This window comes from Electrona antarctica (genome assembly GCF_951216825.1).
Source record: "Electrona antarctica genome assembly, chromosome: 10".
Lineage (NCBI taxonomy): Eukaryota > Metazoa > Chordata > Actinopteri > Myctophiformes > Myctophidae > Electrona > Electrona antarctica.
Window position 1 is genome coordinate 5876697 of NC_136791.1, and position 21120 is coordinate 5897816.

The window sequence follows — 21120 nt, forward strand, 5'->3', positions numbered from 1 at the left end:
CGATACAGACAGACCTCCCCAACAATATTGCCAAGACGGTTTGTTTGTGGACCATTGGACGATTTGATAAGATGACCCCATGTTATGTTTTTCTCCATAGAGAAAAACTTCCGTGAACCAGGGTATGAGTGATTGCGTCAGGACTTTGGCGCTATACTAATAGTATAACGCTTTACAAACACATCAACCAGCACTGGACCTATACCTATATTATTATTAGGGACCAAGAAGTCACGCAGTGACTTTGGTCACTCTTTGTTTTTGTGTTTATTTTTCTTCTCCTTCTTCTCCTTCTTCTTCTTCTTCCGCCAAAAATAGCTGTTCTGACTGAATGGTGCAGTCGGTTTTCACGAAACGCGGTAATCTGGTAGAGGGCCATGCCAAACGGTGAATATGCGAAGCCCAAGACAATTGGCCAAATGGTGGCGCTATAGCGCTCAATTGAAAATGCTAACTTTGAACGTGCATAGCTCATGAACCGTTTGACCGTTGGCAATGACACTTGGATACCCATATGCGTCTCCTCATGCTGAGCAACTTTCGTGTTCTGACTTTTGACCTCTGACCTTTAGATCACCCGCCATTTTGAATTATATGATCAGTACTTCTTCTCCTTCTCCTTCCAACAAAAATAGCTGTTCTGACTGAACCGTGCAGTCGGTTTTCGCAAAACTTGTCAACATGATAGAGGACCATGCCAAACGGTGACTATGCGAAGCCCATCACGATTGGCCAAATGGTGGCGCTATAGCACTCAATTGATGCAAAACGTGCAAACTTGCAAACTTTGAACGTGCATATCTCATGAACCGTTTGACCGTTGGCAATGACACTTTGATACACATATGTGTCTCCTCATGCCGAACAACTTTCGTGTTCTGACTTTTGACCTCTGACCTTTAGATCACCCGCCAGTTTGAATTATATGAAAAACAGTTCAAATGTAACTCCTCCCAGAATCTTTGCTCAAAATGCACGAAAACTTCTACACGTGAACTTTGGACCTATACGGACAAATAATCGTAGCACATTTTTGTTAAGTGAAAAAATGAAGTTTTTATGAGCCAATGAAAATTGCGCGCGCACGCACACACACACACACACACACCAAAGTTTGAGTACTTATGCTGAACAAACACTGAATGATTTTCCTGTTAACAATGGAGTAACTGATTGTCTCCATGTAGCTCAGTCAGTCGAGCTCTTGCCCTTGGACCGCAAGGTTGTGTGTTCAAATCCAGCTACTGACAACTCAGCTTGTCAGTCTTATTTGTACATATTGGTGAACGCCCTGTGGGCTATATCAGTGAGATCAATAACTTTAAAGACTGGTGTGATAATAGCCACACCACAAAAACTAAAGAGATGATCTTCAATCCAAATCCATGGTTATGAACGATTGTCTGCCTAACACACACACGCATGCAACCAGCCACGCACGCACGCACGCACGCACGCACGCACGCACGCAGGGGCAGGCAGGCAGGCAGGCAGGCAGGCAGGAAGTCACTCACGCACGCACGCACGCACGCACGCACGCACGCACGCACGCACGCACACACACACACACACACAAAGAGAAGTTTGTACGCGCGCACGCACGCACGCACGCTTTAACTGTGCGTGAAAACACACTGTAGTAATGGATAAAGACATGCCCAAAATGAGGACACACCTTCTTGTTACCAAATCACTGCATGGTTTTACTGTTTACAATGTAGTCCCTGATTGTCTCTGTGTAGGTCAGTCAGTAGAGCTCCCGCCTTCGGTCCACAAGGTTGTGAGTTCAAATCCCGGTACCGACGACTCAGCTCGTCAGTCTCATTTGTGCATGTTGTTCTCATTGCGCATTGTTCTTCTTCTATCTTGGTCCCGCTTTATCGCTGCTTGCAGCTATATTTATTATTATTATTATCATCATCATCATCTATATTATTTAGCGCTTGTTGTGCCGCTTCAGCGTCGCCTGTCATGCTGCGGATTCATTTTCTTCGCTCTCCGCTCTCCGCTCGCGCTGTCATCCTGTCGAGAGCGGGGAGGCGGGTGGGCGCGGGGGAGGGGGCGAGGGGGATTGCACGGCAACTGGTACCAGAATTAGTCACTCGCACCTAGGGTTGGATTGGGGGTAAGTCCCTGCGACATACTAGCGTCATGTCCAGGGTGTGTACTTGTACATCAAGCTGTCTCACGCTACAGAAACAGGAGATAGGCTCCTCGGCAAGGCTTACTTACTTTTTCACGCTCATCTCTGGTCCCTCTAGGAAGAGGCCCTCCACTGAAGGTGGTCCATATACAGGGGACAGGTGTTGACTACAGTATGTGGTTTGTAGTCTTCTCAAGCTCGATTGCGGGGCAGCTTAAGCAGACTGCCGAGTCTCGCGTGGCCAGACTGTTGCCTCTCGCAATTTTCAAATACTGTCTGTACTGTCTCATACAGTCTGGAGCAATGGAAGCTCGGATCATGAGTAAGCGATAAAGCGGAAGTGGAGCCTCCTCCCCACTTCCGTTTCGTCTTTACAGTCATACAGTTGGGTGCCACCGATATTGTCCCTTATCATTTGACCCATTTAGGCCTGACCTCAAAATCCTTCTAAATCCTCCAGTTTTCTGAAATAAATATTTTCACGATTTTTCAAAAATAGCAGACCTACAAGCTCGTAGCGCGCCACTCGGTGGCGCGCTATGAGCTTGTAGATCTGCTATTTTTCAATAGCTAAATTATAACATAATGTTTAAAACACCAAAAAGGGTTCCCGCCCAAAATGGGTTAACTGTCCTTTTGCGCAGATCACGCAAACCTCAGCAAAAAGAAAAGGACAATATCGATGGCCTCCAACTGTACATATGCATGCACACACACACATCCATCTTTCTATCTTTGAAGCTGTCTTTAACTGTAATAATGTGTTCGATATCAAAATTGGAGCACAGCGGCAGATTTGATGCGTTCTTATTCCCGGCTACTAAGTACTACAGTATCAGGCACTCGGTCTGCAAGGTACCTTTATTTAATAATAATATCCCTGCCGGTCTGCCATGGTGGAGGCACCGTGGAGAAATGAAATCCCCCGTCTCGGCTGTGAGTGCTTCACCCCCCGGGCGCCTCACGGACGCCCATACAGTCCTCTATTTCCCTCAGTGGCGCGGTGTTAGAGGCTGTCATCATGCATCATGCATTGGATGTACAGTATTGTTTGTGACCTTGTGACTGCCTCCCAGGTGTCACTGAGGGAAAGGAAAAGCACCACACACACACACACACACACACACACACACACACACACACACACACACACACACACGCGCGCACACACACACGCACACGCACACGCACACACACGCACACGCACACACACACACAGGTCTATGTTCAGTAGATCTGCGTCAAACTCGAAACTACCTAATAAGAAATGATTGACTAACTAATCATTTCTAAGAAATGATTGACTAACTAAATAAATCACAGGCAGGCACCATGAATAGAGATGGAGCTCGGTCATAAGGGGGAGGCGTCATAAGGCGTCATGTGGCACTGAGACAGTTAACACCTTGAGGGCTCGGGCCTATTTAATCCATTAATAAAATGTGCCCATCGTATATAGCGCCCGGACCACTTTTACCGACGGACCGGAAGTTGTTGTGAATGTGTTTGTAGCAGCTAACAATAGCCACACCACTCTAGAGTCGATCGACAACAACGGGAGGTAAGAATAAATCTATCGCGATTAGCGACTGGACAGCGGAGGGCCGTCAAACACAGGATATTTTTTCATAATTAGATGGGATGATTTAGATCGCGAGTTATGAATGTTTTAAGATTTTCGTTGTCGTCGGCTAAACAGGCAGGGAACATTTTCGATGACGTGTCACTGTTGTGCAACACCGAGGATTGCGCAACAAGCGTTCCTAGGCTGTAGAGCGATGTGATCAGTTTTCATAGCACTAATTGGACGGAGATTAATCAATCTCCGTCTCGGGCAAATGACCGTGCACTTGAACTTGACGGTGATTTCCGTCTTGCGCCTCCAAGGTGTTAAGAGTGAATCCACAACACACACAATAAAACAAACAGATCCTTAAAATAATGGGTGCACTGCTGATGGCCCAGTGGTTACACCAACACCACGTACTGTACCACATGTGATGCCTGACAGCGTGTCCCGGGTTCGATTCCCGAGCCCAGCGGCGCATTTGCTACATGTCACTCCCCAACTCCCCAGTTCACTGTCTCTCTCTCGAAAATAAAGGAGAAAAACCATGCAACAAATCTTAAAATAATGGTCCCTCCTCTGTTGTTTCAGTTCGGGCCTGTCTCCGCTCTACTCGCCTGTGTCGTTCTGTGGGGCTCCACTGGCTCAGAAACAGAAACGAATCCTGGACCTGTCCCTCAACACTATGATCGGTAGGTCTCTGAACACACGCATGCACGCACTCACAGTCTCTCACGCAGTCTCTCACACACACACACACACACACACACACACACACACACACACACACACACACACACCTGCATTTCTGCTTTTAAATAAATGTAACATTCTCCTACAGCCTACAAGAGAGCATCTTGTATCCTAGTGTTTTATTGCAAACCGTCACTTTTTGAGCGGTGCCTCCTCTCCATTACGCAGCTATGTATGTCCCTATGTGTACATGTATGTGTACGTGAGCACGGAAAGCTGCAACGCGGTAACTGTCATTTCTCGACCGTTTCGGGCTCTCCAGAACCGGCCCGCCAGAACCGGCTCGCCAGAACCGGACCCCCACACGGTAACTCTGTCATTTCTTGACTGTTTTGGACCCCCCCCCCCCCCCCCCCCTACCCGCCCCCTGGCCCCCTGTAGGAGAATGTTAAATTTATTTAAAAAGCCCCCCCCCCCCCCTGGCCACATGCGTTCCTGGGGGTCTGGATGTTGTGGGGGACCCCCCGGGGACCCCCACACAGTACAGTTGCACCGCTCACACATGTGTGTGCGATTGTGCCTTGTTACGTGTGCATGATTTTGCAGGTGTATGTGCCACCGGCTTGTGTTAATGCCTGTGTGTGTGTCAAGGCCACTTAATAGTCTTTATTGGCCTCATGTGAGATGCGTGCTGAGCCCGAGGCTGCCCCTTAGCGCTCCTCATCCGTCTATCTCTGCCCGGTGTGCCTGCCTGCATCAATGTGCCCACACAGGGCTGAGTCATTATCTCTCACACTGAATGGTCCCCTCGCTAAGACAACTCCCTCAGGGCTACTCTCCTCCTGACCCTTCCTCTGCTCCCTCTCTTTGTCTTTATCATCACGTCTCCCCTTTTTGTGCACTTATCTTTTCTCTCTCTCTCTCTCTCACTGAGCTCTCTCTCTATCTCTTGCTCTCTCACTGAGCTCTCTCTCTATCTCTCTCTCTCTCTCTCTCTTGCTCTCTCTCTTGCTCTCTCTCTCTCTCTCTCTCTCTCTCTCTCTCTCTCTCTTGCTCTCTCTCTCTCTCTCTCTTGCTCTCTCTCTCTCTCTTGCTCTCTCTCTCTCTCTCTCTCTCTCTCTCTCTCTCTCACTCTCTCACTGAGCTCTCTCTCTCTCTCTCTCTCTCTCTCTCTCTCTCTCGCTCTCTCACTGAGCTCTCTCTCTCTCCTCTCTCTCTCTCTCTCTCTTGCTCTCTCACTGAGCTCTCTCTCTCTCTCTCTCTCTCTCTCTCTCTCTCTCGCTCTCTCTCTCTCTCTCTCTTGCTCTCTCACTGAGCTCTCTCTCTCTCTCTCTCTCTCTCTCTCTCTCTCTCTCTCTCTCTCTCTCTCTCTCTCTCTCACTGAGCTCTCTCTCTCTCTCTCTCTCTTGCTCTCTCTCTCTCTCTCTCTCTCGCTCTCGCTCTCGCTCTCGCTCTCGCTCTCGCTCTCGCTCTCTCTCGCTCTCTCTCTCTCTTGCTCTCTCTCTCTCTCTCTCTCTCTCTCTCTCTCTCACACTGAGCTCTCTCTCTCTCTCTCTCTCTCTCTCTCTCACGGAGCTCTCTTCCAGTCTCCATTACCAGTGATGGAAAGTAATTAAGTACTTGCACTTACTTACTTACCTACTGTACTTAAGTACAATGTTGAGGTACTTTACTTAAGTATTTCCTATTTGTAATTATTTTACTTCTACTCCACTGCATCTCAGAGGCAACTATATTGTACATTTTACTCCACTTTGTAGATTTTGATTATTATTACAAAACATACATTATCCACTTCAGCCCTATATATACATTTCGGCCATTTCAAAATAGCCGATCTACACCCTCACAATGTGTCGCATACATTTGAAAACTTGAAATGGGACATTCTGCACAATGAGTACTTTCTACTTTTGGTACGTTAAGTATATTTTGATGCAAATACTTTTGTACTTTTACCCAAGTACATTTTGAATTCAACACTTTTACTTGCAGTATTGATACTTTTCCTTAAGTAAAACTTTTGAGTACTTTTTCCACCACCGCCATTGTTAGCCACTTTCTCTCCCTCCCCTCGCTATTGGAATAGTCAACCCTGTCTCACCCAAACACGGTGAAATAGCACAGTGCATACACAGTGCAATTCCGTGCATACAATACTAGTGAAAGCCACGACGCCTCCGTCGCGGTCAAAACCGTAGTAGTATAATATGTACAGATTTTGGGGTTTTCTCGCCGTGTACAGTATGTACAGAATTGCCAATCCGTGCTTTTTCACCGTGTGTGGGTGAGATCGGGCTGGGAATAGGACTTCTTGAATGAATGCATTTCCAGGAGAGTTGTATTCAGCAGGAGTCGAGATGCCATGGAGTGCTGGGCCTTCAGGGATATACAGTACAACAGTAGTTAGATGCCATGGAGTGCTGGGCCCTCAGGGATATACAGCACAACAGTAGTTAGATGCCATGGAGTGCTGGGCCCTCAGGGATATACAGCACAACAGTAGAGTGCTGGGCCCTCAGGGATATACAGCACAACAGTAGTTAGATGCCATGGAGTGCTGGGCCCTCAGGGATATACAGCACAACAGTATAGTTGTGATGACAATGCCATGGAGTGCTGGGCCCTCAGGGATATACAGTACAACAGTAGTTGTGATGTTTGTGATGTGATGTTTATGTTTATATTGTCGAAATATCCGGATGTGAGAGGACGCTGGCGTCTCGCTTGTTCGCCGCTTCTCCTTCCGAACCTTAGCTTATAGTTTATGCTACTTAGCGTCTTATTTTTAATGTTTTTGCTGTGCTAGTTTCCTGCACTTCAGCTTAGTTTGTTACCTGGCTTCATCTGGATTGTCCCACAACAACTGACGTTTTGTTCGTCTTACCTGGCTCCACTGACTTGCGGCTACCATCGCCTACAACACAACTGCCACTGTGAGCTCCTTCCCCGGACACGGACTGTCACTCCAGCGTTCTGATCGTTCTGATCACCTCGGCTGGACAGCGTTCTGGTCAGCTGGCGGCTTCAGGGCTAGCTGGCGACCACCTCGACTAGACGTTCTAGTTAGCTGGCGGCTTCAGGGCTAGCCGGCAACTAGCAACACATCAGCCACAGCAGCGCAGTTCCATCCTGTCAGCGGACCTCGTAATCCGGACACTCCGGCTAGCAGTGCCATTGCCTGCCTCCGAGAGGTACCCCCGGACAGCCATTCCACTGTCCTGGTACAGCTAGTAGGGTTTAATATTTTCCCGGATTTGGCTCATTTTAATTCCCGGGAATTTGCAGACCTTTTCCCGGGCTCCCGCGGGAATTCCCGTCAGAAAAAAAAGAAAAAAAGTGCCGACCAAAATGCATTTATATGTATAGATACTTCATATGTTCAATAGAATAGTGATATTTTTTGGTTTAAAACGTTTTATTTGAACGAAATATGAACATATAGCCTACAATGAAAGTATTACATTAAAATATTAATAATGTTATTAGGCCTACTACGCTATTCAGAAAAAGGGATACAGGAGTTTGCACTAAGCACGGGGAAAAAAATAAACGACCTCACGTCTTTCACATAGATACCTTAGCCATGGTCTTTCACCCTTTGAGCATGCAGTGGGTCCCCTTCTCCGCTGCAGAGAATGTGATCATCCCGCTTTGTACTTTATGAAAAGTCCGATTGGGTGTTAAATTAGCCAGCACGTCCAGTGCACAGCACACTGATTATTAGAGAGCGAGAGAGAGAGAGAGAGAGAGGGAGATAGAGAGAGAGAGAGAAGAGAGAGAGAGAGGGAGGGAGAGAGAGAGAGGGAGAGAGAGAGAGAGAGTGAGAGAGAGAGAGAGACGCTGCGTGCTGGTGGTTATTATAAAACAAAGTGTAGCCTACTCATCTTTGTTTGTGTTCCGTTTCACGTTATTGCTGCACACATGCAGGCAAAAGCAAAAAGTGACAATGTCCATCACAGGGAAAGGAAACTCCTCGCTCCGTCCGTAAAACACACAATTCTCACAGAGTGACTGATTAGGGTAATGATTGACAGGTGCAGCAGCTTTGGGAGCGTGCCTGAAGATGTCTGACTGTCAGACATTCATATTTTGCTAAAGTGTATATAAACTCTGTAGGCCCTATCTGATTAATTGCGGGAGGATGCAGGATTTGCGGGGTCCCACTGATTTCATCTTGACCGGCCGTGCCTGCCCGTCCGCAGGTAGGCTATTTAAATACCGCCCGCGCCGCCAACATTTACGTTGGGTCCCACTGGCTCCAGTTCCCATTGCAGCCCTCGAGTGTAATACATAATTCCATATAAATATCATCAAACATGTTTGAAAATGATGGGAGGGTTCAGATTGGACATTTGATCACTCATAGATAAGGGGAAAGAACGCGCACTGTGTGAAAACCCCTTTAGTGTAATTTCCCTACAAGAAAAAAAAAACTCCGGGACGATGGGTCCCGAAGAAATTTCCGGGCGGGAAATTGCGTGCCCTATGCCCGGGAGACCCGAAATCCCGGGATCCCGGCATTAAACCCTAACAGCTAGTCCTCGTTGGCTGGGACGGCTACCTCCACAGCTAGCCTGCCTGGCTTCAGTCATCGCCCTGGCAGCTAGTAGCTAGCCTGCAGCAGCAACAACAACAACAACACGCAGCCTTCACGGGGTTCACCCGTCAACCACCGTCTTCGTTCCTCCTTTTCCTCACGATCCACCCTCTCCTGTCATGCTGTGGATCATCGTCACGTTGAGCCTGTCATTCCACCTCTGGCCAACAAGTGTGCGGCCACTGGCCAGTGATCCCAGGCTAACATCCACTAGCAGCAGCAGCATCATCGGCATGTCACTCAAATACTCCGCTCAACAACTCCTCAATCTCAACACACGCATCACCGGTCCATCGCATATTACAGCAGCAATAAAAAAACACGGACTATTTCGCCGACCTAGGTACACTCACAGAAGCTCCATCAGAAAGTTTCAGTACTCCCGGACTGACCACTGCATCCCAACATTCTGGTCCCCCAACCGTCCCGCCCCCGGTGACGTCACTCACCACTACAACAACAAACCACACATGCGCTCTGTCTATCTCCGTCAACTGACCCAAGCCCCCCCACCCCAAGCCCCCCCACCCATTCAATTCCACCCATCTCTCAAATTTGCTCTGTTCAATACCCGGTCACTTAATAAAAAGGCACAATACTCAATGAATTCATAACCGACAATAACTTAGACTTTTTCTGCATAACTGAAACCTGGCAAAAACCACTGGAATACACCCCACTCAATATAGCTACACCTTCAGGATACACATACATCGATAAACCACGTGATGATCGTGCTGGTGGTGGTATTGCCACAATATACCGCCAACACCTCAAACCAACCCCTGTAACCATCACAACCCCCTCCTCATTTGAGCACCAGATTTTCAAACTGCCTGGCCCCAAACCCCTAGTCACTGCAGTCATCTATTGCCCCCCCAAACCCAACACCACATTCCTTTCTGATTTTTCTGAATTTCTAACTCAAATCTGTGCCATCTCTCCATCCGTGCTACTACTCGGTGATTTCAACCTACACGTGGACTCCTCCTCCTGTACTACTGCCTCAGAATTCCTCAGCTCCTTCAACATCACGCAGCACGTCGACTTCCCTACCCATAAAAAAGGACACACTCTGGACTTGATCTGCACCACCGGGATCAACACAAGCAAACTCACCAGCTTCAATCTCACCGACTCACTCTCAGACCACTTAGCCCTCATCCTGGTCATCGACATTCCCACCCCCCTGATCAAGCAGCAGCGGTCCATAACATTTCGGAACATTAAATCAATTCACCCCCCCTCTCTGTCCGCCTTACTGACAGACACCATCTCCGACCACCCCCCCACCCCAAACCCCTCCCCCACTGATCTGGTAGACAGATACAACAGTGCACTGTCCTCCTGTCTCAATCAGCTCGTCCCCATAAAAACTAAATCCGTCTCCTACACTCACTCCGCCCCCTGGTACACTGACCATCTCCGTCAACTCAAAGCCAAGGGCCGGCAACTGGAACGGCTCTCAAAGAAAACCGGTCTCACAATTCACTCCGACATGCACAACCTTCACCAACAGCAATACCGAGATGCCCTCAATAAAGCACGCACCTCAGGGATATAACAGTAGTTAGATGCCATGGAGTGCTGGGCCCTCAGGGATATACAGCACAACAGTAGAGTGCTGGGCCCTCAGGGATATACAGCACAACAGTATAGTTGTGATGTTTAGGGTTATGCCATGGAGTGCTGGGCCCTCAGGGATATACAGCACAACAGTATAGTTGTGATGTTTAGGGTTATGCCATGGAGTGCTGGGCCCTCAGGGATATACAGCACAACAGTATAGTTGTGATGTTTAGGGTTATGCCATGGAGTGCTGGGCCCTCAGGGATATACAGCACAACAGTATAGTTGTGATGTTTAGGGTTATGCCATGGAGTGCTGGGCCCTCAGGGATATACATCACAACAGTAGTTGTGATGTTTAGGGTTATGCCATGGAGTGCTGGGCCCTCAGGGATATACAGCACAACAGTAGTTGTGATGTTTAGGGTTATGCCATGGAGTGCTGGGCCCTCAGGGATATACAGCACAACAGTATAGTTGTGATGTTTAGGGTTATGCCATGGAGTGCTGGGCCCTCAGGGATATACAGTACAACAGTATAGTTGTGATGTTTAGGGTTATGCCATGGAGCGCTGGGCCCTCAGGGATATACAGTACAACAGTAGTTGTGATGTTTAGGGTTATGCCATGGAGTGCTGGGCCCTCAGGGAGATACATCACAACAGTAGTTGTGATGTTTAGGGTTATGCCATCGAGCGCTGGGCCCTCAGGGATATACAGTACAACAGTAGTTGTGATGTTTAGGGTTATGCCATGGAGTGCTGGGCCCTCAGGGAGATACATCACAACAGTAGTTGTGATGTTTAGGGTTATGCCATGGAGTGCTGGGCCCTCAGGGATATACAGCACAACAGTAGTTGTGATGTTTAGGGTTATGCCATGGAGTGCTGGGCCCTCAGGGAGATACATCACAACAGTAGTTGTGATGTTTAGGGTTATGCCATGGAGCGCTGGGCCCTCAGGGATATACAGTACAACAGTATAGTTGTGATGTTTAGGGTTATGCCATGGAGTGCTGGGCCCTCAGGGATATACAGTACAACAGTATAGTTGTGATGTTTAGGGTTATGCCATGGAGTGCTGGGCCCTCAGGGAGATACATCACAACAGTAGAGTGCTGGGCCCTCAGGGATATACAGCACAACAATAGTTGTGATGTTTAGGGTTATGCCATGGAGTGCTGGGCCCTCAGGGATATACAGCACAACAGTAGAGTGCTGGGCCCTCAGGGATATACAGCACAACAGTAGAGTGCTGGGCCCTCAGGGATATACAGTACAACAGTAGCTGTGATGTTTGCTCTCTCTCCCACGCACACATATCCTCTCACTTGCTCTCTCTTTCTGTTGGTGTGCTTGACTGCTACTTTTTTGGTCTGTTCATGCTGACTAATGCGCTTGTCATAGTTTATGATTGTTATATATGTGAACCTTTTTATTGAAAAGGATATCCCCTTTAGATGTATCATAAATCTATCTGATTTATGACATAGGGGGACATGGTCCCTGCTTTGGTCCCTGATACTAAAGACAAGTGTTGGTAGTCTGACATTGGGATTGCACCTGGAAGGACCATGGATTACCCTTATTGCCAGAGTGAAAGCAAAAATAATATCCACTTTGACTTGCCATACATAATACTTTAGAGTAATTTCATATCAACTTGATTAATGCTAGCCTTGATTTCAAAATCACTGTAGCCTTGAATTCAACACACATTATAGGCTGTAACTCAAAATGATTAGTTTTTGGCCACTATGTCCATATAGTTAAATACACCTCATTACAATTTAGCAGACGCTCTTAATCCAGAGTGACTTTATTTCATTAACCCATTTTGGGCGGGAACCCCTTTTGGTGTTAGCATTATGTTATGCTTTAGCTATTGAAAAATAGCAGATCTACAAGCTCGTAGAGCGCCAACGAGTGGCGCGCTACGAGCTTGTAGGTCTGCTATTTTTTTTAAATCGAAGAACGACTGACTGAAAACGACTTTTTCAGAAAACTGTCAGGATGTAGAAGACATGTTTAGAATCTGATCTCAGGTCAAAATGGGATAAGCAATTGCAGCCGCCATATTATGAAAGGCCAGCCGTGCCTATGTACTGTATGTCTATTGAAGCAGGGGGTTTCTTAATAATTAAAATATCCCAACTTGCGGAATTTTCAGCCGATTTGGAAGTGATTGTTACAAAGGACAGACATGGAGTTATGGATCCAGCTGGATTGTTACATCCAAAAAGCATACTTTCATACCAAAATACCTTTATCTAAACCACATAACAGTAATCTAACTATTACTGCTATTTTTGAAAGATTGAAGAACCACTGACATAGAAACGTAGCTTTTTCAGGATGTAGAAGACATTTTTAGAATCTGATCTCAGGTCAAAATGGGTTAACCTTAAATAAAACTGTTTTGTTGCGTTGTTGCGTTACACACAGTCTCACTGCGCAGCCACTCTGTTCCCTGCACTGTTTACACAGTCACAAAGCTGCGAAACTTATGAACGATTTAATTCACGCTTCATGGCACAAGCACAGAGATTCAGGTTGTGTTATTGGCACAGGTAGCTCAAAGGGATGGGATTGGCCTTTTTTCTGGCAGCTGCTGCTGTGGTCAAATTAAGCTTCTCCAATTCAGTAAAACGCACTAACTTTGGATCAGGTTGCTGAAGCCAAGTCAGGAGTCGTATTGGTAAAGCAAAGCTTAATGAGCTTCATTTGGACTCGGCATCATTTGGACGTGTTGCAGGTAGCTCAAACAGCTTCAACATCAACATCACCTGCTCATGGTTCTGGAAGCGACAGGTATGTGTGCACAAGCGTCTGTGTGTCTCTGTTCGCTGTGTGTGTGTGCGTGTGTGCGTGCTTGTGTATTACTGATAAATGGAGCACAACGCACCCTGTGTGTGTCGTCGCTCCCGGCCACGGGGTCCCCATAGTGACAGGCTGTGAGTGTGTCGTGTTGGGACTGTTTAGGAGCGGGTGTATGTGTGTTATTTGCGAAGCCGGGACTGTGTGTGTCTGTGTGTGTGTGGGTGTGTTACTCACTGATGAATGGAGCAGAATGCATCCTGTGTGTGTGTGTGTCTTCGCTTCGGGTCCACATGGTGACGGGTTGCTTGCGTGCATGCATGCGTGTGTTCCAGCCACGCGTGTGTGTTGGAACTGTTTTGGAGCGGGTGTGTGTCTGTCTAATATGCAGACGGGTCACACATAGCTTCGCTCGCACATGCGTGTGTACGTGCATGTGTGTGTTAAAACTGTTGTAGGTAGACTACAAAAGTCACTTTCAGTCCCTGATATACTGTGCACAGCGCATAACCCACACCCACTACACACTGTGGCTTTTCATATGCCCCAACGGGTATATGGACTAGTAGTAATAAAACACAACATAATCTCATGTCTCCAGTCCCTGAAATAGACTTATGAAATATGCATCGTCGTCTCTGCATCCAGCATGTTTGTTATTCTGGTCAGAACACAGCTATCGACTTTCAAATGCTGAAATCGTGACCATCATTGAGGAGAAAATGGCAAAATACAAATGAAATAGACACTGGCAGTCAGTCTGTGTTCCATATTTAACCCATTTTGGGCGGGAACCCCTTTTGGTGTTAGCATTATGTTATGCTTTAGCTATTGAAAAATAGCAGATCTACAAGCTCATAGTGCGCCACCGAGTGGCGCGCTACGAGCTTGTAGGTCTGCTATTTTTGAAAAATCGAAGAACGACTGACATAGAAACATAGCTTTTTCAGAAAACTCAGGATGTAGAAGACATTTTTAGAATCTGATCTCAGGTCAAAATGGGTTAATGGCAATACGGTACTCCAACATGTCGCCCTAAATCGGAATAAAATAGAACTAGTATACAGTAAAATAACTAAAATCCCTGTAGCACTATAATATGGTACAAAAACACTGAGTTGCCGTGCTTGCTCTACTGTGTTGTTGCGTTGTGTTGCGCCATTCACACTGTGCCCAAAGATTGCAAATTGAAACCTACTGTTCATATCGTATATTATTTGCTTGCAAATTTTCCAATATATCTAACTCCTTAGTAGGCATGTAACGATTCACTCAACTCACGATACGATTCGTATCACGATATGAGGTTCACAATACGATTTTTCACGATATTTTAAATACATATTTTCCAGAAGAATTACCTTTTAAAAAATATATATATATAATTTATCTTCCCCCCCCGAGCTTTTTTCACATTTTTTATTTAACTACATTGCAAAAGAAGTAGCATTACTTTTGACATTGGAGAAACATAATTCCTTGATGAGCATCAACAACCATCATCACCTGGGCACAGTCACAGACACACACAGCTCCCCTCTACAGTGCTCTACTACTGAAAGTGACTCATTTCTCTCCAAAAGCACTTGAATATGACTAAAGCTCACATTTCACATCACACACCATAATTCACTAGCCCCCCTATTTTTTTTTAATAATATATATATATATATATATTTTTAAAAATCGATTTTTTCATTTCAATGAATCGATTCATATCGTCGGGATTAATATCGATATATATCGATATACGATATATCGTTACATGCCTACTCCTTAGACATAACAGGATTTTCACTTCCTGACTCGCAGTTTCCGTTGAAACTGCTTTCACTTTCAACATTGAAGTCAGTTGCTGGCAAGCTGTGAGTTCCTTTTCGCCCACTAGATGGCAATGAGAGCAGTAAATGAGTTAAAGGGTCACTTTTTCATGGGGTTTTTATGTGGGTAATATGTGTTTTTAGATCTTTTAGTATTTCAAAGTGTCCATGATGTCATGAACACTGGGCTCACTTACTTCCTGGACTACATGTTGTCTCAGTAAGACAGCCCTCCCCATATTCACAAGGAGGAGCAGTGCACCAAAGCATTATGGGAATTGTAGTCCGGGAAGGAACCCAGTGAGCCCAGTGTCCATGACATCATGGACACTTTGAAATACTAAAATATCTAAAAACACACATTACCCACATAAGAACCCCAGGAAAGTGTTTCTTCTTCGTCTCCCAAACATCATTAAAATAAGATCTGGTTGCAAAAGGGGTGAAGTGTCCCTTTAACACATTGAGAGCCCACGCAATACTGCCCAAAATCACTTTCACCTAGAAAATCCATTCACATTTTTTATAATTCAGCTGACTGTGGAGACACATGCTGGAACTTTTTACTTTGAAATGTTTTGTAGTTTCTGAGTTATTTAATTTAAACGCCAAATGCATTCTCAATGGCGAAAACACAAACTTTGGCACCATGTGTTTTTTTTTTAAAGACGTCCACAGACGTCTTGGGCTATGCACGTGCGGTAATACCCAGGATGTCCACAGACGTTTTGGGCACAAAATGTGTTAATATGATCACGGCAAAAACAAAATACATTGAGAGTACCAAGGAATTGTATTCTCTGATAGCTGGAAATGGACTTATCCACAGATAATTATCAGTTGTGACACAACACAGCGTGGCATGCTAGGTCAATGACAATTACATGATGGTGCCAGTAATTTATGTTTTTGCTCCACTTGGTAAATTAAGTGTACTGCAAAATTACTAGGTGCTCTTGGGAGTAATTAGTCAATTTAGAGTCCTTCTTGAAATTAACCCATTTTGGGCGGGAACCCATTTTGGTGTTGGCATTATGTTATGCTTTAGCTATTGAAAAATAGCAGATCTACTACGAGCTTGTAGGTCTGCTATTTTTGAAAAATCAAAGAACGACTGACATAGAAACATAGCTTTTTCAGAAAACTGTCAGGATGTAGAAGACATTTTTAGAATCTGATCTCAGGTCAAAATGGGTTAATCTCTAGGACGTTAAACTAACTAGAACATAACCGGGGAAAGCTTCTGAACGCAGTGATATACTGTACTTACCCAGCAGGCTGGGATACCTTTTATGAACTGACAATCGGTGAACATAACAGAATTCCAAGAGAAACCAAACCGCAGATGGAACGATCCGATCGGTAAATAGGTTTGCCATCTTTCATGACCAAAATTATAAGGTATCTCCTCGCTCTCAATATATATAGATATAGAGGCAGTCACATAGAGACACTGTGTAGATAGGAGCCCATGTAGCCAATTAATTAACCCATTTTGACCTGAGGTCAGATTCTAAAAATGTCTTCTACATCCTGACAGTTTTCAGATTTTTCAATTTTTCAATGGCTAAAGCATAACATAATGCTAACACCAAAAGGGATTCCCGCCCAAAATGGGTTAATAATTGCCTATTTGCCAATGTAAATACAGGATTTGCCATACACCCTGTGCAAGTTTTGTTTACGAAGGCTAAAGGTCAAACAGACATTAAATTTTTTGAGTGGTGCTCCTATGCACAGCTGTGTCTGTCTGTCTGTCTGTCTGTCTGTCTGTCTGTCTGTCTGTCTGTCTGTCTGTCTGTCTGTCTGTCTGTCTGTCTGTCTGTCTGTCTGTCTGTCTGTACATGGAATCGATGACTTTGATTGGCTGAGCATACAATGTGATGTATGATGATAAGAGCGCCCCTCACTTCACACTCGCATAGTGTGATTTTGCCCCTCCTATGCCCAGCTTTCAGGGTTTGTTTAAAAACAAACATAGGCTTGTGATTGGCTGATCACCCCATAGTGATGATTTGATTGGCTGAGCAAAGTACATATTGATGATAAAAGTGAGGGCGCAAATTGTAATTGGTCAGAATGAGATGATATATATGATGATGAGAGCGCCCCTCACTTCACATGGGTGTGATTTGTATTTATATGGTCCAATGTAAATGCCAAAAACACAATTATTTATAAAATGTCAGGCCTAGGTAATGTCTTCTATCTATGACTATGCATCCTATAGTAGCCATGTTTTACATTCCTATCATGTTATTGCACAGACCATAATACCGCTCATTCAGGTGAGCATACTCTCGCCAATGGAACGAGTATTCCTAACATGCTATCACGTTGCATGGAGTGAAAACCCAATGGATTTTTAATCAATACCACGTTAGAAGTTCAACGCCTATAATGAGATGATTGCGAGGTTGAAATGTATAGTCGTCATCAGTCTGATTACAGAGTGTGTCTGATTTTCAGTGAGCACAGACATCAGAAACCAATCCTTAGCAAAGTAAAGATTGCTATGTTCACATAGGTACTTGAACAGTGAACCAAGTACCTACAGGGAACCCCTTTTGGTGTTAACATTATGTTATGCTTTAGCTATTGAAAAATAGCAGATGTACAAGCTCATAGCGTGCCACCGAGTGGCACGCTACGAGCTTGTAGGTCTGCTATTTTTTTTTAAATCGTGAAAATATTTATTTCAGAAAACTGGAGGATTTAGAAGACTTTTTTTTTATTTTGAGGTCAGGCCTAAATGGGTTATAGTGTGGAGTGTGCCTCCACCTGTTATGCGGTAGAAGAATGTGAACGGACAGAACAGAAAGTCCACCCACTAGGCGATTTTATTATAGGACATATGCAGTTTTAGTGGTATTTAAATGTAATTTCATCTGCCATTGACACGTTGAATTACAGTACATTGTTAATGGCCGGAACCCTGAATCAGCCATCACGCTTTATAGCTTCTGCTTCGCCGTCAAAAAACATTACAATAGGATCTTAATCCATTTTGACCTGAGATCAGATTCTAAAAATGTCTTCTACATCCTGACAGTTTTCTGATAAAGCTATGTTTCTATGTCAGTGGTTCTTCGATTTTTCAAAAATAGCAGACCTACAAGCTCGTAGCGCGCCACTCGGTGGCGCGCTATGAGCTTGTAGATCTGCTATTTTTCAATAGCTAAAGCATAACATAATGCTAACACCAAAAGGGGTTCCCGCCCAAAATTGGTTAACAGGCTTAATGAAATGAACAGAATATTGGCCTTTTTTCTGGCAGCTGCTGCTGCTGCGGTCAAATTAAGCTTCTCCAATTCAGTAAAACGCACTAACTTTGGATCAGGTTGCTGAAGCCAAGTTAGGAGTCGTATTGGTAAAGCAAAGCTTAATGAGCTTCATTTGGACTCTGCATCATTTAGACCTTTGTGCCAAGAGCCATTTCAGGACACTGTTGAAATGAAATGGGCACATGTTCTGTAGATGATGGGAATCACTTCTACAATAAGACCATCAGGGTAAATCAGGGGTAGGCAACCTGCTGCTCTAGAGCCACATGAGGCTCTTATAGGCCCTCTCCCGTGGCTCCCATGAGGCTCTTATAGGCCCTCTCCCTCCCGTGGCTCCCATGTGGCTCTTATAGGCCCTCTCCCTCCCGTGGCTCCCATGTGGCTCTTATAGGCCCTCTCCCTCCCGTGGCTCCCATGTGGCTCTTATAGGCCCTCTCCCTCCCGTGGCTCCCATGTGGCTCTTATAGGCCCTCTCCCTCCCGTGGCTCCCATGTGGCTCTTATAGGCCCTCTCCCTCCCGTGGCTCCATGAGGCTCTTATAGGCCCTCTCCCTCCCGTGGCTCCCTTGAGGCTCTTATAGGCCCTCTCCCTCCCGTGGCTCCATGAGGCTCTTATAGGCCCTCTCCCTCCCGTGGCTCCCTTGAGGCTCTTATAGGCCCTCTCCCTCCCGTGGCTCCCTTGAGGCTCTTATAGGCCCTCTCCCTCCCGTGGCTCCCATGAGGCTCTTATAGGCCCTCTCCCTCCCGTGGCTCCATGAGGCTCTTATAGGCCCTCTCCCTCCCGTGGCTCCCTTGAGGCTCTTATAGGCCCTCTCCCTCCCGTGGCTCCCTTGAGGCTCTTATAGGCCCTCTCCCTCCCGTGGCTCCCTTGAGGCTCTTATAGGCCCTCTCCCTCCCGTGGCTCCCATGAGGCTCTTATAGGCCCTCTCCCTCCCGTGGCTCCATGAGGCTCTTATAGGCCCTCTCCCTCCCGTGGCTCCCATGTGGCTCTTATAGGCCCTCTCCCTCCCGTGGCTCCCATGTGGCTCTTATAGCTCTCCCTCCCGTGGCTCCCATGTGGCTCTTATAGGCCCTCTCCCTCCCGTGGCTCCCATGTGGCTCTTATAGGCCCTCTCCCTCCCGTGGCTCCATGAGGCTCTTATAGGCCCTCTCCCTCCCGTGGCTCCCATGTGGCTCTTATAGGCCCTCTCCCTCCCGTGGCTCCCATGAGGCTCTTATAGGCCCTCTCCCTCCCGTGGCTCCCATGAGGCTCTTATAGGCCCTCTCCCTCCCGTGGCTCTTATAGGCCCTCTCCCTCCCGTGGCTCCCATGTGGCTCTTATAGGCCCTCTCCCTCCCGTGGCTCTTATAGGCCCTCTCCCTCCCGTGGCTCCCATGAGGCTCTTATAGGCCCTCTCCCTCCCGTGGCTCCCATGAGGCTCTTATAGGCCCTCTCCCTCCCGTGGCTCCATGAGGCTCTTATAGGCCCTCTCCCTCCCGTGGCTCTTATAGGCCCTCTCCCTCCCGTGGCTCTTATAGGCCCTCTCCCTCCCGTGGCTCCCATGAGGCTCTTATAGGCCCTCTCCCTCCCGTGGCTCTTATAGGCCCTCTCCCTCCCGTGGCTCCCATGTGGCTCTTATAGGCCCTCTCCCTCCCGTGGCTCCCATGAGGCTCTTATAGGCCCTCTCCCTCCCGTGGCTCCCATGTGGCTCTTATAGGCCCTCTCCCTCCCGTGGCTCCCATGTGGCTCTTATAGGCCCTCTCCCTCCCGTGGCTCCCATGAGGCTCTTATAGGCCCTCTCCCTCCCGTGGCTCCCAGTTGCTACGGCATGAAAAGGTATGAAAAGGAATGAGGTTTTTTTTTTTTTTTTTTTTTTTACATTTAATCATAATTTATTATTGAATTTGTAGTAGGCATAAAGTTATTCTTTCATTTTGATATTGCAAAACAATGTTGCCTATACACCCGATTTAAAATAAGAATCAAATTTAATGATGGAAAATAGAAGAATAGAAAAATGTATTGATGATATTTTCACCAGCTGGCTTACTGGTACATACTGTACCAGTATGTACCACTTGATATGCTTTGAGAAATTAGCAAACAATAAAATGTAATATTGAAAACCAGAAAAGTCCCAAATACTTAAAGTTTGCTTTATTAAAGCAAACATATTTTGCGGCTCCAGATAGAATTGTAATATGTTTTTGGGCCAAAAATGTCTCTTCTGATAATAAAGGTTGCCTACCCCTGGGCTAAATGGATCAATTAAAATAGATGTATAGGTGTAATATCTCATTGGATGTTTGCTGTGTAGTAAACATTTTAATTTCCATTTGTGATGGTGGTCTTTGACAAGCCTGTGCCAAAAAAAGAATACCACATACAGTAACTTGACTTAACCCATTTTGGGCAAAATAGCGGTGGCGCGCTACGAGCTTGTAGGTCTGCTATTTTTGAAAAATTGTGAAAATGCGGCACAAATCTTTGAATATATATTCTTTCAGAGCGAATGTTTTTTAACTCAAATCTTTGCTTCTGAGGGGTTCCTAGAATAACTTATTTTCAGATGGGGATTGGCGGCCTATTACATATAATTTGTGGGGTCCTTGACATTAAATAGTTTGAGAACCACTGATATAGCAACATGA

General features: G+C 46.0%; 1 protein-coding gene across 1 annotated transcript in view; it reads left to right on the top strand.

Moving 5' to 3' along the window:
- wdr11 (WD repeat domain 11) overlaps window positions 1-21120 on the top strand; it is a gene marked incomplete at its 3' end in the record, with an annotated part of 212767 nt that overhangs the window by 74422 nt on the left and 117225 nt on the right. Inside the window, exon 9 of the mRNA XM_079512909.1 lies at window positions 4302-4402. Within this exon, the coding sequence (XP_079369035.1) occupies window positions 4302-4402 (101 nt within the window). The remainder of the gene's footprint in view (window positions 1-4301; window positions 4403-21120) is intronic.